A 23,375-nucleotide genomic window follows, 5' to 3' on the forward strand; every position below is an offset into this window, starting at 1 on the left:
AACATCAGTGTGCAGGATAGTCCATCACTCAAATGATACCTGCTCTGTGGTGGTCCTGATAATTGAAGAACAGGATAAAAGGGGCTAACAAAGTATGCAGGGAAACAGATGGCTGTAGAACTACAAAGTGTCCCTATATGGTAAGTGATATATATATATATATATATACATATACATATATATATATATGTGTGTGTGTGTGTGTGTGTGTGTGTGTGTGTGTGTGTGTGTGTGTGTGTGGGTGCTCTCTGTGTGTGATTGGCTGCGTGGTGGAGGGGAGGAGCTCGGAGCACAGTGGGAATTCCCCACCTCTCTGAGAGTAACACTTTACTCATTCACTTCAGAGCTCATACAGATATACAGTGCGCTGCCGTAAGGGTGTCCACCAAAATGGATGGTGAGTAAAAGTGTTTAATGATTCTCTGAGCTAATTCACTTTTCCCGCCTTAACAGCTTTTCTCTACTAATTAAGATGTCCGACTCCACAGTTACACAGATGCGGAACAAAGGATAACGAGTCTAGTTTGAACGATATTAATGACAACAGGCTCCCAGTTCTGTGTTAGTGGACTGTTCTGTTCTAGTAGATTAAGCGCTTGTATTTTGTACTTGATTCCAGTTACCACTGGACTAGAACAACCAGTTCATCCGTTAAAATAATGATTGCTCTTTGTTTCTCAACTTGGAGGAGGTCTCGGCCAGAGGCAAGATGAAGAAATGCTTTTTAATTTCCCGATTCAATATTATAACGAATGTCCTTCGCGTTTTAAACGTCATGGTTGATGGTAGAATGTAGTCTACATGAACGATCTGACTGAGATCCATGACGGCTAAATCTGCACCAGGAAATCAAAATGAGGAACCTCCTTCTACTGGTTTTGGCTTGAAGTTCCCATTAGCAGAACTGCTCGCAAATGTCTTCTGATTTTGCATTTGTCTGTTCACCGTATTGATTTCCTGATCCATTTCGTCTTTCCTTGCGCAGCTCATTTTCCCACGCTGAACAGTAAGTTAACAACACTACTTCTCTGACAAGTGTGAAGCTTTTTCTCTACATGCTTATGTGCTAATAATGATCTATAACTGCCTTTATAACTTTTTTTGACTACTTCCCTCTTTTTGGCCATGGGTGGCTTGCCGAGTGTTAGTTTGTAGAGTGACACTCACTTCCTGTGTGCTGCAGAAAGCAGGTAGAAGTGAGGTCAACTCTGTGGATTCACTGCTCTACACACTCAAAAATGATGGTTCTTTTAGTAAAAAAAACGGTTCTATAAAGAACCATGAACACGAGCTTGACATAGTAATGATAGAAGACCCATACAGAACCATCTACAACACGTTCTCCATCAATCATGATGCAGAGAATCCTTTAATCATGCAAAGGGTTATTTGAGCATTCATGATTCTATATAGAACCATTTTCTGTACTAATGAACCCTTGAAGGACCATCTTTTTTAAGAGTGAGCCCTGCTGAAAAAAGACCTTCAGAACCATTAGGATTAAAACCTGATGTTTAATGGGAATCGGTCCAGAGATGACCAGGTTCCTGTAGCACACCTTTAGGACCCATTAGGGAACCATGAAATGCAGTTGGAATCAGTTCTTGGACCCCTGTGAAACCACAGTAGTCTCTGCTAACACTGCCATGTGTAAAGGTCAGACAGATGCACTTACTTAAGGTGTTAGTTTGTGTATAAAGAGAGAAAACTGGAACAGGAAGCGTCTCGTGCCACACACAGCTGCGTCTGAGCAGCTGTATGAAGCAGCTTTGTTAATCATAATCTGTCTTTGTGGTCCACTGTGGTCCACTGATACGAAAGGGTCTGTGGGAAGTGCACTGACAGGTGTAGCAAAGGGGAAATTATTTTATGTTTTTTCTTGTTTGGAGTGGTTTGAGCAGGTTCTGAGGAAAATACAGCGGTCTGCAGATGTTTAGATCTTTACAGTGCAGCGGTTCTACTTAGGACCTCACACTGCTTGCTAATGGTTTATGATGTCTTTCTGCTGTCTGTCTTGATGCTTCTTGCTTTAAATCTTTTGCTTTGCTTTACTTTGGAAAAGTCTATGATTAGCTATGGTGTCTTCTAAAGCTAACTGATACAAACCATTGTAAATGATTGCAATCAAGCCTCACTGTCTCACCTCTGCTCTCTCCCGCCATGTCTTTCATTAGTGGGAGAGCCCTGTGTTCAGATCTTTGAACAGCCCAAACAAAGAGGCATGCGCTTCAGGTATAAATGCGAGGGCCGTTCAGCGGGCAGTATACCTGGAGAGAGAAGTTCGGATAATAACAGGACTTACCCAAGCATTCAGGTATCAACAGGGCCTTTTCTTATAGACTCCTACAGTATTGTACTGCCCTCCTTTGCCAGTGTTTTCTCTATGCAGATAGGCAGTGATCGTTTTTCTAACATTCTGCTTTTTGCTATCAGATTCTGAATACCTGCGGAAAAGGAAAAGTGCGCGTGTCCTTGGTGACCAAGAATGATCCCTACAGACCACATCCACACGACCTGGTTGGAAAAGACTGTAAGGATGGTTACTATGAAGCAGAATTTGGACCTGAACGCAGGGTCATTGCGTAAGTCTGCACTATCAATGAACTCATTCGTCAAAGCATTAAAACAAAAAGTGAGCCAGGACACTCTGTATGCACTCTAAATATGACTATTTATGCTGAATCATGCTCTCTTTGTACATTATGTTTATCAAATGCCCATGAAAAAACCTGTAGATGGAACAGTCAGTGTAAAACTTGTGAAGAAGCTGGCTAGAAAATCCACTGCTTATTTGTTCTACAATGTGTTTTTGTCCTGTGCCATTTTTTACCTAATGAAGTTAAAACATTACTGTGCTCCACATCAAAGTCATTCCTGCTGTCCTGCTCTCTTTGTGGAGTCTAATGTCAGAATACCATACACCCACCTACCCACCCCCATATGTACACACACCATGTGCATGCTGCTGCAGTTCTCTTTAAAAGATCTGTCTGTCTTTTTTTATTATAAAAAAAAATGTCCCAGAGAGGGGAAGCAGTGAGGGGATTCCCCTGGTATGCAAAATGCATACCTTAGAGCTGCAGTGTTCTGTCCAGCCCTCAGAATTATCAGCCTGGCCATCTCTTGTGGTTTAAAATTCAGAAAATCAGTATGATTATTCTTAGTGTGGTTAGTATTGGACTTACTGGAACCACCTAATTTGTGCGAATCGATTGACTTACTGACTTCACTTTAAAAACAAGGGGTCAGTTTGACTGTCATTTAATTTATTTCACAGTTTCCAAAACTTGGGCATCCAGTGTGTACGGAGAAGAGAGGTTAGAGATGCCATCATGCAAAGAGTGAACCGAGGCATCAACCCCTTCAATGGTGAGATCTGTTTGACTTTTTCCAGTTTGCCAGTGATCAACCTTTACAAGTTGTATTAAGAGTGAAAATAAAATAAGAGTGATTTAAGATCAGATACATGAACAGGTGACTAATTGTAAATCACTACAACATACAGACCAGTGACTTTCTTTCTGTTAGTCCTGTAGTTAAAGCTGTGGTGGTATCATTAGGATAAGTGAAAAAAAAAATCACTTCTCTTTTTTAACTGTTGCACAACTGGCTGCGGTGTAACATTGCATGTGACCAGGGGAATTTATTCAGAGCAGGAATAGAGGCGCATTCCTGAAAAAAAAACTCTTTATTTTGCATTGCATGAAAACTTCAAGAGGAAGTAGAAACTATATAATGTATTTTACATGGCCATGTTTCAGTAATTAATAGGTATTATTGCTTGTATTTATTTATCAATGAGCATTGGGAGGGAATCGAAGGGGTGTGAGGAGAACCATTCTGAGACTTTGTAGTATTAGATTTTTTTCATTATTAGTATTTAGAACCACCAAGTTGTTTTGGAGTTTTGTGTAGGTTCTGTACATTGAAGTGTTCACCAAACCCTCAAAAGTTACTGGTTCAACTGGTATATAGGACCTTATTCATGGGCACAGTGACTAAAGGAGGTGGAGGAACAGGGATGTTATAAGACACAGATCAGATATCTGACCTAATTTGGTCAGTGAAGGTATTTCATCATTCTGAAATGACGGATGGCACTGTACCAATAAGCTTTTACCGTCAGCATCCAGAATTCTTTAGTGATGCTAATATGCTAACATGATTCATCTTGCTGGCAGGAACCCTAAGGGTGAATGGCTGCATCCATTAGCCCACAGTGCATCTTAGGATCTTTTAACAATCCCTTTTTGGACACTGAAAGAATCAGATCATCAGTTGGTCACTGTAGAAGTACATTTCACAAGGGGCCACATTGTCCTGTTATTACTTCCTCTTGGTCGTTAGTTTGTCTCCAAGGTGACTTGGTGATCACTCTCACTTCCGCTCTGAGGGCTCAATGCTTCCTGAACTGATGATGTGTCCCACTCTGTTGCTTCCTAAAACCAACACAATCCTTTACGATCAGAGAAAGTACGTTTAGCATGTAGAAGAATCTACTAAAGGTGGGCAATGTGGCTTCACAATCCTGTAGACATTTTCACAATTAATTACATGTATTCTGATATTCAGGTTTTTCTGAGGGTTAAACAACATGAATGCACCAGCTGAGAGTTTGCCATGTTTAAAAAAGGCTAACAATTTTGGATATAATAATTTGCTATTTCTTGCAGTCTGTGCTGCTACTGTGCACTGTACACATTGTTGGCGTTTCCATGCTCTGTTTTTCAGCGTTATTTATGATAGATTCAGTTGATCAGCGTAGCAAGGCAGCGATAATCACTCAAACACAATAACGATATATCACAAGTGATAATAATTTATCACCATACTGCAAACTTATCATCATTTTGCCTACTGCTAGAGTCTCCCATGGTAGTCTAAGTAGACTATGACTGTATCATTGTAATGAGAATGCTTTTGATATTAGTCGTGATGTTTGGTCAGGCTTGCAGTGCTATCACTTTCACTAAAGTAGTCCCACAGTTATTGGCCTTTCTGACTCATGCAGTGACAGCACGAATGGCTGGTAATTAGCTTTCCACAACTGTTTGAATAATATCTGAATGTTATTTAGATTGATGACGACGTGCGATTTGGGTATGAGGTGAGGGAACACTGCCAAAAAAGAACTCATGAATAATGTGAGAAAATGTGTTAGACAGTGCAGTGGCTGGAGAGGTGTGTAGGTGCTGGTAATGGCACCATGCCCACTGGATGGAGAATCTACCTTTCCTTCAGCTCCCTCTCTCTGTGTTTCGTCCGCTGCCTGCCCACACTAACCCAAATGCGCGCCCTCTCTACACCCACAAGCCTTGAGTGTTTGTCTATGCGGCTCTCTGTCCCCTTATGCACACACATTTATGTATATGCAAAAAAGCATGCACGCACACCACCTCCTCATTTTCACACTCTGCCTCTATCTTCTACACCCACTCACAGCCTCCCACCTTCTCTCTATACATCATCTATCTGTCTGCTTAGCTATTTTTCTGTCTACTTCTCTCCCCTAGTGTCTGCACACTCAACTCCCATTTCAGCATCGATCCTCCTCTCCCTCTCTTTTTCCCTCCTCGGAGCTTTGTGGTTTGAGCAGAGGCAGTGTTCTAAGCGTCAGGTTAACAGCCTCTTCGCTGCAGAGTCGTCATCCGTCCCCAACCCCTCTGACTTCTCGCTTCGCTGTGATATTTCCACCTGTGACCTCACCTCAGGCTGTCACCCGCACGTCACACAGGCAGTAGGCGGGCTAGTCCACTGCGAGTGCCGAAGGAGAAGAAGAGTGGGCTAGCATGCACGCACCGAGAAAACGTCGCACACATTTTGTGTGGGATGTGAGTGTGTGTGTGTGCGTCTCTCAACATAAGCCAATGTCTCTGTGTTTGTGTGGGCGCATGTGTCAGTGGGGATACCACTGAGTAGTTTTTGCAGTGTTATGACGTTGAGAGAGAGAGTCACTCTGAGAAATTCAAAGAATCAGCCTTTGAATTAAGTCATTTTTTCGTCTGGCACACGCGTTATCATGGTGATGCCGTCTGCTGCTGTTTTTGTTTTTTTTCTTCGTCTGGCTGTCAATCTTTCTCATATGATGTGATAGCATTAAAGGTTAATGAAGTTTTTGTCTTCTCCTGAAAAGTTACTACTTTGGACAGCAATATATAAATAATATATTTATGTTTATTAATTATAATGACGATAATGATAATAATGTTTGTAATAAATAAACTATTATGGATTATCTGATAACTACTTTAAAACTAACAGTTATTAGAGTCAGAAACAACCGAGTTGTGAGCCCAAGCCCTTACAAGTTTAGGGGGTTATGGACTGCAAAGGAAAACAAAGGAAAATTAGAGGGACAATAGAAAACACAATAGAAGAGAACCCAACAATGAAGCACTGCGCTATCAAACACAAAAAGGAAATACATGCTAATGTTTGTGCTGTTTGTGTTTTTGAATGTGCAGTTCCTCGGGAGCAGCTCTTGCAGACGGAGGAGTACGACTTGAACGTGGTGCGTCTGTGTTTCCAAGTCTTTCTGCAGGACGAGGCTGGACGTTACAGCATTGCACTGCCCCCAGTCATCTCTAATCCCATCTATGACAACCGTGAGTGCCCACCAAATATACCCACAGTAGTCACTAAGCAGCACTAGAGCTGAATAGGCTTTGTGGCATGATACCTAATGAGACACTTTATTTGATGATTTACTGAATAAATTCAGTTTTAGCTTCCAGAATGCTATATACAAAAATGGAGCATCAGGATGGAGTTTCAGTTAACTTTTATTCAGCTATTAATCTTAAGGCTTATTATTCAGTAACAACTATGAATTATTTAGTAACTACTATAAATCATTAAATTTTACTATAAAGTTAATACATAAGTTACATAGTTATGAGAGTGAAGAGCTCAATTTCAGGCTCACGTAGAGCGAGTTTAGGATTGGGGATACCTCACAATGCAGACAAGCTTAAGTAACATGCTAGAATATGCATGATGTTTCAGAAGTCACAGAGCTGTCATTGGGGCATAGTACTTCACAGGAAGTGAGCATGGCCCCATTCAGCGCTTCCTGAGTACAGTGCACAGCGGAAGCCACTGCACAGAGCAATTTATGAGCCACTGTGCTTGTCCATACTACATGTTGTTAGAGTGGATGTCACAATACAGAGGGGAAAAATGTTTGGGTGTTTATTGTTATAAGAGTTTTGGGAAGCCAGGTGAGATGAGGTAGAATTCTTTTTGCAGTGCCAGATACGAAGCATGGTAGAATAGATCTACTGTTATTAATACTGTTATTTCAGTTGCCCCTATCATAGACACCTTTCTGTTTTCAAAGTCAAGGCCCCAAACAACCCAACCATATTGTTCTAAAACAGCTACTTCATGCACTTCTTGGTGTGTTGACATGCTTGCAGAGAGCAATATAGGAATTCCCAATCATCTTATATGAGCTCATACTTGTCTCTGTTTTCATGGCCTCATGGGCATTTTTTTGTCATAAATAATGACTTGACATTTTAATCTATGACCTCATTGCTTTTGTCGCTCTCCAGGGGCCCCAAACACAGCAGAGCTGCGCATTTGCCGGGTCAACAAAAACAGCGGCAGTGTGAAAGGTGGCGATGAGATCTTCCTGCTCTGTGATAAAGTGCAGAAAGGTAGAAACCTTGTTCGTAGAGCATGCAATGAAATTACTCATTTGAACCTCTATTCCTCTGTCCATGTGTTCATTTTCCTCATCCACTCATTCATCCTTTCATAGATTACATACCTTCAGCCATTCATTAATGAATTCATACTCACATGTTTTCTTCCTCATTTCATTAATTCTTACATCTTTCACCTCATCCCTCATCATAATGTAGATGATATAGAGGTGCGCTTCTTCACCCAGACCTGGGAGGCCAGAGGCTCCTTCTCTCAGGCAGATGTGCACAGGCAGGTGGCCATCGTCTTTCGTACACCTGCCTATTGTGACACTTCCATCACATCTCCCATCACTGTACACATGCAACTGCGCCGCCCCTCTGACCAAGAGGTGAGCGAGCCCATGGAGTTCAGGTACCTGCCTGATGACAAAGGTAAGACTTCTCTTTCTCTCACTTTAACCTGACCCATAAAGTAATTTATGAATCAGCATGTCACCCTTAAATCGACATCTATAGTTGTTACACATTTGTTACACATTTATAACTGTATGTAAGGTTAAACAAAAAAAGAAGGCACCTAACAAATGCTGAAATGTTTGCACCATGTGTCCTAGCCTCAAGTTGTTCCCTTGCTCAAAATGTGTTCATTTCATTTAGATCCTTATGGCTGTCAAGAGAAGAAGCGAAAAATAGACAGTCTAATGAAATCCTTCTCCAGTTTTACATCTGGACCTATGGGTCCTATGAGCAGGACAAAAACAATGGCCCAAAGAATTAAAACTGGTAAGAAACTGTCTTTTTGGTTTGTGTTCTTAATGCATACAAACTGCCATGTAGGACTGTACATAATATTGTACATATCAACATTCATCTCCCACAGAACCAACAAATTTCTATGGAAAGCTCTCCAGTCATGGAATGATGAGACAAAATCAACAGAGCATGTACAACAGCACCTACATGATGCCATCAACTTCAGCATCTCCAGCTCCTGCAACATTCAGTCAATGGCCCGGTTCTTCACTTCACTTTAACACAGCAAATAGTAGCCCTGGGCCCAGTAATGGGGTGGGCATGCAACAAGTTAACCCAGTTAACCCTGTTCCCACCGTCAACACCACGGGTGAGAGTGGAAGCAGCCTACCTATACTGAGCTCAATAGATCTGGCATTTCTCGACACCCAGAGCCCTTCAACCAGCCAGCCTCGGCAGGAGCAACAAGACCAGAATGTCCAGCATGCCCAGCAGCCTCCCCACAGAAAGGAACCTGTTGCTACTGGAGAACCACTGTGGTTTAACTATGAGCTCCAGGGAGCTCAGGGGACACAGAACGGGGCACCAAACACAAGTGGTATGATGGGGATGAGCTACCCATACACAGAGGGCCAGGATGGAAGTGAGATTCTCCAAAGCCTGGTGGGCACTCAGACGGGTCTGCATTTAAAACAGGAGCCTCCAGGTCAGAGTAATCTTACCATGTTAGGACCTGTCAGCTCTTCCTCCTCTGAGTGCACACAGTCCTTCACCTTGCTTAACTACCCATCAACCAACGGTAGTTCCCAGGAGGCCATGAGGCATGCAGCCAGTAGTGGAACCAATGGGCCAGGGCAGAGGAACACACAAACCCCATCTTACAGCATGACCAGCATGGCCCATGAACTATGGCCCTACTATCCAGAGTAACAACACACCACAGTTCAGTGAAAAATAATTAAAAGTATCAAGTTCAACACTGCACTGAACTATGGAGAGTACGATATACATGCTATTGTTTTGAGATTTGATAGCTGAAACTGTTATTTCTGCTATAAATATAGGCTCAATTTAATGCTTTGTGTTTTTTTTTTCTTTGCTTCAAGATCAGGTGTGCTCATTTAAGTATGAGGTAAATATCACCTCTGTCATATCAAAAAGGCAGCATGATTTCAATGAACATTTTGTACATAGATTTTCATTTCATTTATTTGGGAATTCTGGAAAAAGCATCCAAGCTTTCCCAAGTGTGGCAAAGTAATTCTGTTCTCTGGAACTTGTAGGGACTTCAAACCCTGCGTAATGGCTATGTCATGTTAAAGAAATGTTCCATCCATAGTTCTCAAAATACTATGTTTAAAGAAAAGTTTCTTACACAAAGCCTTTACAGAATAACTGAAGTTATGTTATGCCTTTAGAACATGTTGATATTTTTTCTTTTCTATTTTATAATATTCATTGGCAAAGAGCCTACTTTGTTGCTTACTGGTTTCTGTGCTACTTGTTTCAGCTTCACTGTGAAATCAATTGTACTTCATATTTTTCTGAATGCATTTTTTAAAATCTTTGATATTTTTATACAATAAAATGACATAAAAACCACTGTAGGTGTTTGTGTGTGTATGTGTTTTAGACGTTCTTCCTGTTGAACTAACTGCATTCATCCACAATGCTTGCAGCAGTGCTTTAATAACATATTTGCACAGAAAGGACACAGTGAAATATGTATTTTGGGGTTTGAAGCCCATAAAACCAATTAATGTGTCACATTGCTTATTCTGTGGTTATGAAGTCTTTCACAAGGGCCATTGCAGCATGCCACCATAACGATGATTACATATACTTGCTCAGCAAAGCAGCATGATATATTTGGAATATTCTGACTATGAAGGAAGTCTGTGTGGCACACTTTTTATTCCAGTATTTCAGTAAAGCCTAACATTAACACAAGAAATACATTGTTAGGTGGGTTGCCCAACCTCTTTTACAATTCTGGATTGTCTTGACTGTCATATGATCATTTTGAAGCAGCCAAAGTACTTTCATTTCACTTTCTCTTTCGCATGCAGTGGCGCAAAAAGGGGGTATGCAGCGTATGCGGCGCATATGGGCGCTGCACTAGAGGGGCGCCAAAACGATGCCGGAAAATTATTTCTAGTCTGCATTTTCTGTAAGAGCTGTTTGTTCAAGTATGATAATACACATCAAAAAACAGCACAGCACTAATCAGGCGCCCATCCACTTCTCAAAGTGGTTGAAAGACAGCAGGTTGGTCAGTTTATAGGCTTTATTCACCTACGTCACCTTTGTCTACCAAAACGAGACTGTAGGGTACGAAAGTAGCGTTGGACCACTGGTTTCTAGCAAAGCTGCCTCACTGCTGCGTTCCCAAATGCACTTATTCAAAAATAAAGGAATCTAATAGAGGTCAAACCTTCCATAGTTTCCTCAAAGATCCCGTATTTCACCGTGAATAGATTCACACAATCAGAAGAGATCGCCTTTCCAGTTTAAGATGTATGTTACTGTGCTAGCTAAGGCTAGCCATATTAATATTACCCAGCCAGCCAGATGAATGATAGCAGTGAGGCAGCAAGCTAACGTTAAAGCTAAACTTGGTTCTCCAGCTACGACCTGATTAACCCTGAACTGGTTATTTTCTCGGTTTAACTTCAAAACGAGTGACATTAGTCAAGCCATAGCTCTTTATAGTAGCCTGTTTAGCTAGCTAACCTAGTCAACATTCTAGTTAATATCCTAACCGTGGTAGCCTGGTCTAAAGCTCAGCTCGCTGGTGTCACTAAATCATCTTAAACTCTTAGTTTCTAGCCACATTCAGACACATTCAGCCTGTAACTGTTTTAGTTGAGTTTTCCTTTACATTTTTATTTATTTTGTCCTTTTATTTATTTAATTTTCTGTTTTACCTTTTTATTTATTTTATTCCATACTTTTCGCCTTGTACCTTTTTATTTCATTTATTTTTTCCTTTTATTATTCTGTCTTCTGTTTTACTGTTTATTTTATTTCCATAATTTACTTTTTTTATATAAACTTGGTGTTTTAACCCTCTTTCTTTGTGCTTATATTTTATTATTCTAATTATTAATCTCTATTTTATTGCGTTACATTTTAGCCTGTCCACTTATCAGTTTATTCTGAATTATTTTATTTCTTCTTAATTAAATCCTCATTGCTTGTTTTTTGCTCTTACCATTTAATTTGTATTCTGTTTATAAAGTTCCTTATTTTAGCTTGCCTGCTTAAATATTTGATTTTAATTGTAATTTTTTTCAGTCACTTTAAGTTAAGGTGCGGGGTTTTGGGGGGGGGGGGGGGGGCGCCGATAATATGTTTGCATCCACCTCAGAAAGTATGTAGTTGCACCCCTGTTTGCATGTATGTATAGATATACACATACATCATACACACACTGTTCACTGTATTAGATCTCCCTGAAATGTGATGTGATGTCAATCAAAAGCTTTACACTTTAAGTGCACTTCAGTGAGCAGATCCAGTAACATCTTCACATTATTCATATAAGAAACATTGTGTGTGTTGTGATGAATAGGATATTCACCCTGGATCATTGCCAGGTCAAAAACATCATCATAGTTAGTTCAAGCATGAATAGCATGGAAACCCTCTCTGCCCTGGAACACTGCCAGGGCAAAAAGATCATCACAATCAACTATTTCATTTTCTATCATGCTCCTTGTCATGTGTATTACTCACACGACACAACACGCCTTTGCTTTGGTCCACTGGAGTACATGTGAACTACCACAAACCTCATACATCATGAGCCAAACAATCGTAAGTTATCATGAATATTGCACTACCAGCACAAGCCAATACCGAGCGGCCCACTGAGTAAAATGCTGACTAGTTCCTGTAACAGAAAGTACCTCTACTTCTTGTACTCTGGTTGCTCTGATGTACGTATATAAGCTCATTTAGACATAAGAGGCTGTGTGATTGTTCTTTTATGACGCACCATCCTCGGAGCCTTCGCAACAAGATCTGGCATGTCGTCTAATAGCCTGCTGTGCTGCAGTTTAGAACATTAGGTTTGGTGAATCCCAGCCTCAAAGAGCACTGCAAGCTTTTATGCATCAAGTGGTCCAAAAGTCTGAGGATACAAGGGATGAATAAAGTATTAACTGTGAATTTAAATGTAAGATGACTTTTAAAGGCATGCGCAAAACATGATTTGAAAAAATTATGTACCTTTTTTTTTGTTTACATCATTTCTCATATTATTTTTGTCAAAATTCAATTATACAGCTCTACCGCCAAACTCTGTGATGCAAGAGAAACACTGTTTCTTGTAATATAGTCCATTTCTCCTTTTATGAATCACAAAAGGTGAGAAGTCTCTTCTCACGTCAATACCTGAGAATTTAGGACCTTTCACGTCTTATCAAGAAGACTGCAGGTTAAAATCGTAGCTTCCTGCCTGTCTGTAGCATAGCAAACCACAAACAGCAAAACAATTCAGGCATGTGCAGTTATAAACAGAAGGAAGACGATAGGAGGGAGATTAGCTGAAAGCTGCTCTGGTGACGAAGATATCACTAAAGGATTTCCTTCACTTGGCTTTTGTCTAAGATACAGGCGATAATTTGGATTGAATATGACGTTTGTTTTAATTAGAGACATCAGTCACAGCTATGTAACCAAAATGTAGTAAGAGGTCTGGTTTGATCTGCCTTGATCCAACCTATTGAGGTTTTACTGCAAGATGAAGCTCAGGATAAATCTAATCTACATCTGTGATCTAGGTTTGTGTTTTAGACCGGTTTGAGCTGAGAAAGGGTGACTATGGGAAAGGCCACCACAAGCATCCAACTGCTGTGAAGTCCTAACCATGAATGAACAAATTTCTAGCCTAGTTCTGCAGCATATTTTCTGTTGTACGTGTCTGTATGTGGGAGGGAGGTGGGGGCAATTACGACAGCTTGCAGCTAGGATACAAATCTCATATTACACAAACTGCTGGGCCAATAAGAGATATGCACCAGAGGTTTACTGTTCTTTTTTGTGTGTGTGATTAAAAGAAACATTGTGAGAGCTATAAACGGTATTTCTGCCCTGGAGCATTGCCAGGGCAAAAAAAAAAAACATAATCTCCAACAGCTCTATCAGTTCCAGTCAAGCTCCTCCCTCATGCTTCGTCACAAGCGCGCACACACACACACACACACACACACACACACACACACACACATTAGTTTATGATGGCACATATCAAAAACCTGCTCACTGTGAGCTTTGGGCCTCTCCAGGAGAATGGGGAAGTTAGGAGATTAGGTTACAGCTCATACAGGTCACATCCATCATGCACACAAGCCATCAGCATGCAGTACACGTGTGAGAAAGAGGGCTCCAATCAAATCAAACATGCTAACTATCACACACCATAGACATATAGTGTAGACAACCTGATTGGTCAAACATTGAACTTGGTCTAAAGTTGAACTGATCCAACAACCGCACTGAGACTGAGTGGCAATGCTTTTGTACTTGTCCTTATTTACTTCTAGATTACAAAAGTCTTTTCATCAAGTTCACTTTCTTGTAAAGACTTGAGACCCTTCAGAGGCTTATAATGCTACAGTAATCGTTTTTTTCATCTCCCAGGAGACAGTTGGCGGAAAATAATCTTTGTGAAGCTCTGCTTAATTACATACTTGCTGTCTGTTTGGCTGAAATGCTTACCTCATACAATGAATCTCAGATTTCAGTGCACAGGGAAAATCCCTATATCTTGCAGGTGGCTCTTACACCAGAATGCTTGCATTTTTCTACACCACTAAACTCAGACCATTCGGAGGGCACCCCTCATTTACTGATTCTGCCAAACTGCAGGTTCATTTAATTGTTAATATAGTTTGTGCAAGAGAAAGGTTTCCCATACATATAGTTAGATTATTTACTAAGCAAACTTTTAAATGTAGAGATATAATTTTCCACTTGGCTTTTTATTAAACAAAATTAGACTCAAACATACTATGACAGCATTCAATCAAGAAGACAGCTAAAACAGGAATATAAAACAACAATCAGTTACTGAATTTGGATGGGCATTTAAAGTAAAGCTTTTTAAAACTGTTTAAAAGATGAGCCAAGGTCCTGCTTAGGGCGCCCAATATGTTAAAGCCGGCACTGCATGAAGGCAATAGCTGCGTATGTGTGTACTGTGGGACCACAGTTTGAACTAATTCCCTAGAATACTGTATATTGGATGAGCCATGTAGAAATAAAAGCAACCAAACACATAAACAAAACTGGAAATAAAACTGACACTTGGCTTGCAAATATTTTGAAATCAATGCCTTTAGCTAGATATCAGGAGACACTGAGTATCTTCCCTGGTGATGCTTTGAGCAGCCTATAATGAAACCATTTTCAGTTCCTAATGTTGCCTTCAGTTTTCAGTTAGTAAAATAGTGGTGGTGAAGCCAAAAAAGCCAAGACTGCTTTCTGACTCTGAAAAACTCCAAAGTTGCTTCATGGGTGGAAAATACTTCTTTGAATTGCTCTTCGTTAGGAGAATTTAAATATTACTTTGGAAGACTTGTACTTTACTGAAGTATCACTGAAACTGAACAGTTGTACTTTTACTTTTTTAAATTACATTTAGAAAAGAGAATTACAAACTTCTCATGCGCCTGTGCATTTGAACTGACATCCAACCAAATTCATATCATTGTAAAATGAATCTGCTCATAACTATGCTAATTTATCTTTTTGTAAGGACTGATACTGCCAGTTACACACCATCACAGAAAACCTTTCATTTATTTGTTAAACGTTTTACTTTTTACTTTTATGTTATAAACTAACAAGCAGATACTTTGAACTTTCACTCAAGAATCTTTTTGGCTCCATATTTCTGAGTAAGATTTTGACAAATGTCCTCATACTTTCACTTAGGTACTTCTCCAACCACTGAGTTGCGATTCAGGTCACTGCCATGCTGCCACGTAAAGCACTGTGAACTAGGTTTTGAAGCCTTGTGTTGGATCTGAGAGGTTTAGATGCTTATGCATCTATCAGTAATACCATCATCAATAACAAGGGAGTCAGTTCCATTTGCAACCATGTAAATCTGTGCTACCCTGTTCCATTGAGAAGTTGATATGCTGGCAGTCTGCACTTTACATCATGTACGTCACATTATTGTCAATTCAGGGTGAATGTGCTGGAAAATACAGATTGTACAACAAAAATTCTGTCATAGTTACATATAGACTGCACTGCAAGCACTGTAAATCCTCATATAACTGCTTATGTAGCAAAATACGCTTGTTATGGTACCTCACTATGTAGAAACCAGACTACGTAGCGTTTTAAAACGAAACGCTGATCAACTAAAATGCACCCTTAATTTTTTCAATCTAATCATTCAGCAATATTAAAGTGGAGTGTGTTTTTAAACACAGCAGACTATTTAAACTTAAAATTTCCTTCATGCTAAACTGAATTAGGTGCCAAGTAGGAATTCCTTAGACTCCATTAGAATTTGAACCAAAGAAAGCGGAATTTTATCTCAAGACATTCAAACCAAGCCAAAACACTTGCATGACCAAACCGATGCATATGAGAAAATACAAAATTCTGTTATTATGCTATTTTCTTAAATGCAAAGTGCTACAAACAAATGGTTAATACAATACAATTAAAATTATAAAACAAAATATCTCATGTTCATGACAGGCATTCAAGTTAATCATGGAAGTTAAACTAAAAATAAAAATATGCATACAATTTTCACTTATAAAATACTAGAACAAATTTTGGAATTTCTGTTTTCATTAATTATGAATTTAATAACTGTAATTAACCAGCTCACATAAAGTAACTTCTGAATTTATAACTGCTTTATTTTAATGTTTGTGACAGGAAAAAAGCCCACTGGCAGCGCCCCCTCTGTTTCACTTTGTTTCATGTTAGATGGTATCTCACATGTTGTCCTCTGGTTGTATTGTAATAAATGTGCCCTCTGCACCTGCTAACAACAGTGGTCAAGCCCATGTACGTCAAAGTCTCTGGATGGGGGAGGCTCAGTGGGAGAGAGAGTGTAAACGCAGCTGTAAATGTCACAGAGAGCCCCCGAGCCCAACAAAACCACAAGCTTTCGTTCACTTTCGCACTCTGACATCAAACGGCATGTTCCAGTGTCACGATCCGTGTCCGTCATTAGGACCCTAGACCCACGCACTGTCATCACACAAGTCCTCTCTGGCGCTGCCTGTGACATGAGAAGGGCAGTAATGAGAATTTGTGGCTGACCAGAATCCAAACAGAGTAAAGGCTACTTTTGAACCTACTCTGACTCTCTACCCTGGTCACATGGTTCACTTCTGCTTTTCAGCTGTGCATATTTTCAGAAGGGAACCACAATAACAAGCACACCTGCTTAAGCCCTCTTTCATCTACCTAACACACCCTTAGCTCTTATATCAACCTAAATATAAGTAAGAATGATTTTCATAAACTGAACAGTCACTTCATTTAGTGTCTTTATGTTGCTCAAAATAGGAGGTTTACTTTCCCCAATGAGGCAATAAAATTCTACAGATAGGCTTTTACATGTATATATAATACACATCCAAAGATGCAAGACATTCACTTGCTTGTCATGTATATACACAAGTGAACCACTTTCAGTGTTTTATCTGTTCTTCTTTGTAACACTGTCATGGAAAAGGGGAGTGGAAAATGAAACATCATAAAAGGGCCACCTCTGACTTTAGTCTCAGCAGAATGAGTGTGCCCTCTGCTGGTGGAAAAGATTGTTACAGTTAATGACTCACAGCGACAGTTGATCATCCATGACCACACTGAGACTAGCTAGAAGCAGCTAGCACCATGATATGATATGACACATGATATGTATGATATGACACAACATGAGATGACATGACATGATATGGAAAAGTTTTGTACTAAGCAACTGTTTTTTTCCCCAGAATTGATGATTTCCCCTGTGTATATAGTATGCTTAGTAGGAACCTCTTCCAAAGTATAAGTGGTGGATGATGCCCTTGGTTTATGTATCATATAATATAGTGAGAAGTGGGGTTTGTTGGTACAACTTTCACCCTCTGCCCCATATACCATACATTAGAATAACACAGCTTGTTTTTTTTTCTTTTTACTTAAAATAAAAAGTTTATCAAGCATGAAACACGATTTTTGTTCTGTTAACTTACTATTCAAAGTTCAATTAATTCACAATTTTAAAGTAGCCCAAACACTAACATTTTAAAATTAAAACTCCATGTTTTTACAACACATGGAGTTGTTTGGCACAAAAAGTAAATGAATAAACAAACAAACAAATAAAAGCAATAATATAAAAATAAAAAATTACAAATAAAAGCATTAAATGAGGAACAATTTCAAATGAAACATTAGGAATGTTTCATTTATTTTACTAATACTGTATACTGAAGACAAATCATTAAACAAATAAAACTGGACCATCTTATTTAAAAGACCTTTTGTTTCTTCCATTAGACTTCATTAAAACATCCCAATTTACACATTATACACATTTGTATATATATTTAAATATTGATTTGTTAAACATAATAAAATATAAGTTATAATATAATAAAAGTTTAAAACTCTTTTGTACTAAGACATTATTTAATGCATAAATACTTTGGGTTCAATTTCATTTTAAGTCCCTTAAGATGGACTCATTTATCACTAAATGGCCTAAAGCTTAGAGGCATAAACAAACTGTTACAAACTTAGAGCAAATTTAATCTCAACAGTAAAACTAGTTATTCATTATGTTTGCAGTGTATAATATAAACTACTATATGTTTGTGACACTAGCCCTCCACTTTGGGCAGGGCGAGGCATGTGCCAACAAATCCATGTGCTAGCCAACCCCTTTCTCCTCTACTTATAAAAAGAGAGAAAAAAGTAAAACTTCCAAATGTTTAGAATTAAATAAGTAATCCTATTTATATAGAACTTTTTAAAGTTAGTGTATATTGTGTTTCATTACAATGAAACACAAGGGGAAAAAATTAAACATGCTACATGTGTAACAGCCAAAACACTGACGAAAAGTTGGCCAGTAAAACATAAAATTAAATGGAGCTCAGATCTTCTCTTAAAACAGCTGTTGACTCCGAGAGCCTAATATCACAGAGGAGACTGTTCCACAATTTATGGGCAGTTTATGAAGTGAAAGCAGCCCCTTTCACTTCAGTTTAGTACTTGGGATGACTGAAATCTTTGCTTAAAAAGGTTAAGTTGAGTCTTTGTAAGAAGACAAGCAGCTGCATTTTGTGAAGTAAAGTTGAGCCAGAGCTCCTTGACTAAGTCAAAAGTCCATATAAAGTTAAAATAAAATAGCACTAAGAACAGGGTCCTGGGGCACCCCACATGTAAGATCAGCAGTAGAGGACATCTTATCAGCAACAGATTCTAGACTAGTGCTCACCAACCCTCCTCCTGGAGATCCACCTTCCAGCAGAGTTTAGTTCCAACCTGCATGCATCTAACATACTACTTCCATGCATCTGATCCAGCCAATCAAGACTTCTGATGAAGTTATTTAGCTGGAGCAGGTGTGGCAAATGGTGAGTGAAATGAGTCTCCGCAAGTAGTTATACCTCCAGGACCAGGGTTGGTGACCACTGCACTAGACATTAGACAAGAAACTAAAATAATGTATAAATAATATAAAAACAATTTAAAAAATCTGAGCAGTTTATGCCAATCCACTGACTGAGCCAGATGATCCCCATGTGCCAGCAAATATAAACATGCCAGCAAATAAACAGTAATTGTGCATTAAAATGTATGCATTAAAAAGCATGCTCTGTAGAGGATGTGTATTTATGTTTACTTAAATCAATAAGACAGTGCTATGTTTCCAGAGGAATCCAGATTGATTTATTTTCTACCTCCATTGTCGACCAAAGTAGATTTTAGACCACTTAGTCCAATAAAAGTCAGTTTTTAAATACTTAATCACTGAATGGCCTAAAGTTTAGCGGTAAGAATAACTAAAGAATAACTAAAATTATTACAACTGGTTGGTTAAAGGCCAGGTTTCCTAAGAAGAGGCTGAGCACTAGTCAATTAAGACAAACCCCTGAACACACTCTGAACAGTTAAACAGTTAACTCTAAATAACTTGTAAATGGGCACAGAGAGATTATAAAACATTTTGGAGAAAATTGTCAGTTAAAAAAACTAAACTAAACTAAAAAGATTATTAGTTTGATCAGTCCTTTAGCAGAGCACAACAACACTGAGATCAATAACTGGTCATCACATTGATTTATCAGTCTACTCAGGCTTTAGCAGAGCTCAGTAACACTGAGATTAACAAATGATAATCACTTTGATTTATGAGTCTATTCAGGCTTTAGCAGAGGTCAGTAAGACTGAGATTAATAACTGATCATCACTTTGATTTATCAGTCTACTCAGGCTTTAGTAGAGCTCAGTAATACTGAGATTAGTAACTGATCATCCATTGATTTATCAGCTATTCAGGCTTTAGCAGAGGTCAGTAACACTGAGATTAACAACTGATCATCACATTGATTTATCAGTCTACTCAGGCTTTAGCAGAGCTCATTAACACTGAGATTAACAACTGATCATCACATTGATTTATCAGTCTACTCAGGCTTTAGCAGAGCTCATTAACACTGAGATTAACAACTGATAATCACTTTGATTTATGAGTTTATTCAGGCTTTAGCAGAGGTCAGTAACACTGAGATTAATAACTGATCATCACATTGATTTATCAGTCTACTCAGGCTTTAGCAGAGCTCAGTAATACTGAGATCAGTAACTGATCATCCATTGATTTATCAGCTATTCAGGCTTTAGCAGAGCTTAGTAATACTGAGATTAACAACTGATCATCCATTGATTTATCAGCTATTCAGGCTTTAGCAGAGCTTAGTAACACTAAACTTAATAATTGGTTCATCACACTGATTTGTCAGTACTCAGACTTTAAAAGGTTTGTAAAAAAAGCCATTAATTGATGTCCTCTTTAGAATTAGTCTAACCAGTTGCTTTGCTACATGTGCCTGATTCTAAAATAATATAAACAAGCATTGGTGATGTTTCTTTATGGGTAAACATTCTAAAAATGTAAAAAGTAACTGCCTTTACATATTGTACTGAATGGACAATACAGGACTGAATACACTTAATTTCATACACTGAAACACTTAATTTCTATATTCTTAAAATTCCCTGATTCTGACATGCATTCTGATTCATCCCAGCCCTGTTAATTCATGACTCTCGCATCCCTAACCATCCTATTACACAAAATCAATAAGCACTTAACACAGAGGTAATGAACCTGAAGCTCAGTCTGTTTCCACCAGTGCTTCAACTGCCTGCATTCTCTTTTCAAATGCTTTACCAATACAACCAAGGGGAGGACTTACTTAAGGGTTTAGGCCTGATAATAAAAAAAAACAACATCAGCTAATGTGGCAGAGCAAAATCAGGCTTGTAAAACTGAGGGCCTTCAAAGCCAAAGTGCTGCAGAGATTAGCATTTACCCTCATCAAATGCTCTAAAATCAGTTCATGAAGGCCTTACTGAAGTGCTGAATCAGGTGTGTTTAATGAGGCGGTGTGCTGAGGTCTGCAGTGTTTCGGCCCATAAGGACAGGAGTCTGACACATGTGGCATAAATTATTAAAGCATCTAGACAAATCATTGATTTAAGTGAACTGAGAGAATTCTGCACTTAGCCAGGTAAAAATTGCTCCAATTTTGGCAATCCAGTTTATGAGCACGAAGGGCCAGGAACATTTGCAAAAACCTAAGACATTCAATATTCCTTAAGAATTCTGAGGTAGGTCCATCAGAAACATCATCTACACGAGTATTACAATCCAAAACTGAATTTTATCATAAGCAAATAGTATGGAAAATTACTTTTTTAAATAAATAAATACAACTCTTTAATTTTTTTTAAATTTATGCAGGTAATAAATTGCAGTGCATATTTCTGGTTTGCCACAGAGAACTTTAAAGGCCAACATTTCAAAGCTTGAAGATTCACCTGAAGAAACAGAGAAAACTATTCCCTAAGTACCCCTAAAGTCACAAATTAAAACAGACAAAAACTTATGCTGAATTTTAAAAAATGTTAAATTGTGATGATGTCAGAGGGAGCTGACACATCATCAAAATTGTTTTAGCGCAATGCACCTAAAGACTCTGAAGAGACATTCAATTATGTATTTATAACATAATAAATGTATTCTTAATGTATTCTATGATGGAGGTTAACTGGGGAGTCAGCTTGAACTTTTGTTTTTAAGTCCTCTTGAAAAGGTAAATACTTCTTGTGTGTAAACACTTCAATAAAAAAGGAGCTCTTGAACTTGAACCTGGATGTATCTGTGGAGTTCTTTTGTAGCAAACCCATCTCTTCACTTCTGCTCAAAGTCACACTCTCCATCACATGAGTAGTTTTACACAGTATTGTTACACCCAAGAAAATGCTTAAAATGGCACAGGAGCATCCCTAACCCTCAACCCTCATTAAGAATTTGAAGACATAAGAATATGCACAATTATCTAATCGTTTGATTTCACTCCCTCAGATTTGAGTTTTTATCCTCTAAACTTGGAGCATTCGTGAGCCAGAAGCACTGGTGGTTTAACCTTCTTGCTATGTTAACATTAAGCTTTAGTGCTACAAAAGTAGCTGAAGCTAACACACAACACCAAACACAAGCTGACCTGCTCAGATTTAATCTCATTCACTAAACTTTAGTGAGCAAGAATGAACTTGTGGGCTTATGTGTAAAGCCTTATGTTAAGGTAGCACTTGTTTCTAGTGAATGTGGTCAAACATAGTTTAAAAGTCACTTAGGCTAACAAGCCCACACTTAAACACACAGGTTTACTTGCTAGATTTAAGTTTTTACACTGAACACTTACATCAGTGAGGCTAGGTGAGCTGTGCTGTTGTGAAACTGTTGCATGCTGGTACTAGTGCCAGGTCTGACAAGAGGCAGCATGAGGCCAGCTTGGACCAACAGGCTGGTGAAAGCCATAAGTAAGTAAGTGATACTTTTTTGATCCCACAACCATTGAAATTCCACCTCCACATTTAACCCATCCATGAAGTGAAACACCACATACACACTAGTGAGCACACACACACACACACACACACACACACACACACACACACTAGGGGGCAGTGAGCAGCCCTGTCCACAGCACCCGGGGAGCAGTTGGGGGTTAGGTGTCTTGCTCAAGGACACCTCAGTCGTGAACTGTCAGCCCTGAGGATCAAACCGACAACCTTCCAGTCACAGGGCCAGCTCCCTAACCTCCAGGCCACGACTGTCCCCTAAAGCAACCACAGGTCACGCCCAACGTGGGGCACGATGGGAAGTGATATGAGTCCTGCCATAGCCCCCAGGCCAGCCCTTGCCTCATTGCTGTGATGGTCAAACAAGCTCTTTCTGCCCTGAACCAGAGCTAGGTGATGCTGGTCTTGCATTAGCAGTGTAGACGCATGCTGCTTCTCACAGCTGGCCCCCTAATCACCGTGCCCTACATTTGAAAATCACTATATAGAACACTATTATGGCACACTATGGGGTGGCACGGTGGCGTGGTGGGTGGTGGGTAGCGCTGTCGCCTCACAGCAAGGAGGGCCTGGGTTCGATTCCCCAGCCGGGTGACCGGGGTCCTCTCTGTGTGGAGTTTGCATGTTCTCCCCGTGTCTGCGTGGGTTTCCTCCGGGTTCTCCGGTTTCCTCCCACAGTCCAAAGACATGCAGTCAGGCCAACTGGGTGTGCTAAATTGTCCCTAGGTGTGAGTGTGTGAGTGACTGTCTGTGTGTCTGCCCTGCGATGGACTGGCGACCTGTCCAGGGTGTATCCTGCCTTCCGCCCGAAGACTGCTGGGATAGGCTCCAGCTCCCCCC

At 39.5% G+C, this 23,375-nt stretch overlaps 1 protein-coding gene across 2 annotated transcripts; it reads left to right on the plus strand.

The window, feature by feature from the left end:
* The first annotated feature begins 276 nt into the window (after positions 1-276).
* rel (v-rel avian reticuloendotheliosis viral oncogene homolog) lies at positions 277-10,008 on the plus strand. 2 transcript variants are annotated; one of them, XM_017696506.2, is made up of 10 exons: positions 343-397; positions 986-1,006; positions 2,175-2,314; positions 2,434-2,582; positions 3,278-3,369; positions 6,465-6,605; positions 7,557-7,661; positions 7,869-8,084; positions 8,310-8,435; positions 8,533-10,008. In XM_017696506.2, the coding sequence occupies exons 1-10, from the start codon at positions 391-393 to the stop codon at positions 9,333-9,335; spliced, it is 1,800 nt and encodes a 599-aa protein (XP_017551995.1). In that variant the 5' UTR covers positions 343-390; the 3' UTR covers positions 9,336-10,008. The 2 variants fall into 2 exon arrangements, with proteins under 2 accessions (XP_017551996.1, XP_017551995.1); XM_017696507.2 differs by lacking the exon at positions 986-1,006 and having other exon boundaries at positions 277-397.
* The last annotated feature ends 13,367 nt before the right edge of the window (positions 10,009-23,375 follow it).

The sequence above is a fragment of the Pygocentrus nattereri genome, chromosome 5, assembly GCF_015220715.1.
Source record: "Pygocentrus nattereri isolate fPygNat1 chromosome 5, fPygNat1.pri, whole genome shotgun sequence".
Taxonomy (NCBI): domain Eukaryota; kingdom Metazoa; phylum Chordata; class Actinopteri; order Characiformes; family Serrasalmidae; genus Pygocentrus; species Pygocentrus nattereri.

Excerpts from the sequence above, each read along its gene's own strand:
- rel (XM_017696506.2), top strand. Across the intron at positions 6,606-7,556 it reads TAATCCCATCTATGACAACC|GGGCCCCAAACACAGCAGAG; the intron begins GTGAGTGCCCAC and ends GTCGCTCTCCAG. Across the intron at positions 7,662-7,868 it reads CTGTGATAAAGTGCAGAAAG|ATGATATAGAGGTGCGCTTC; the intron begins GTAGAAACCTTG and ends ATCATAATGTAG.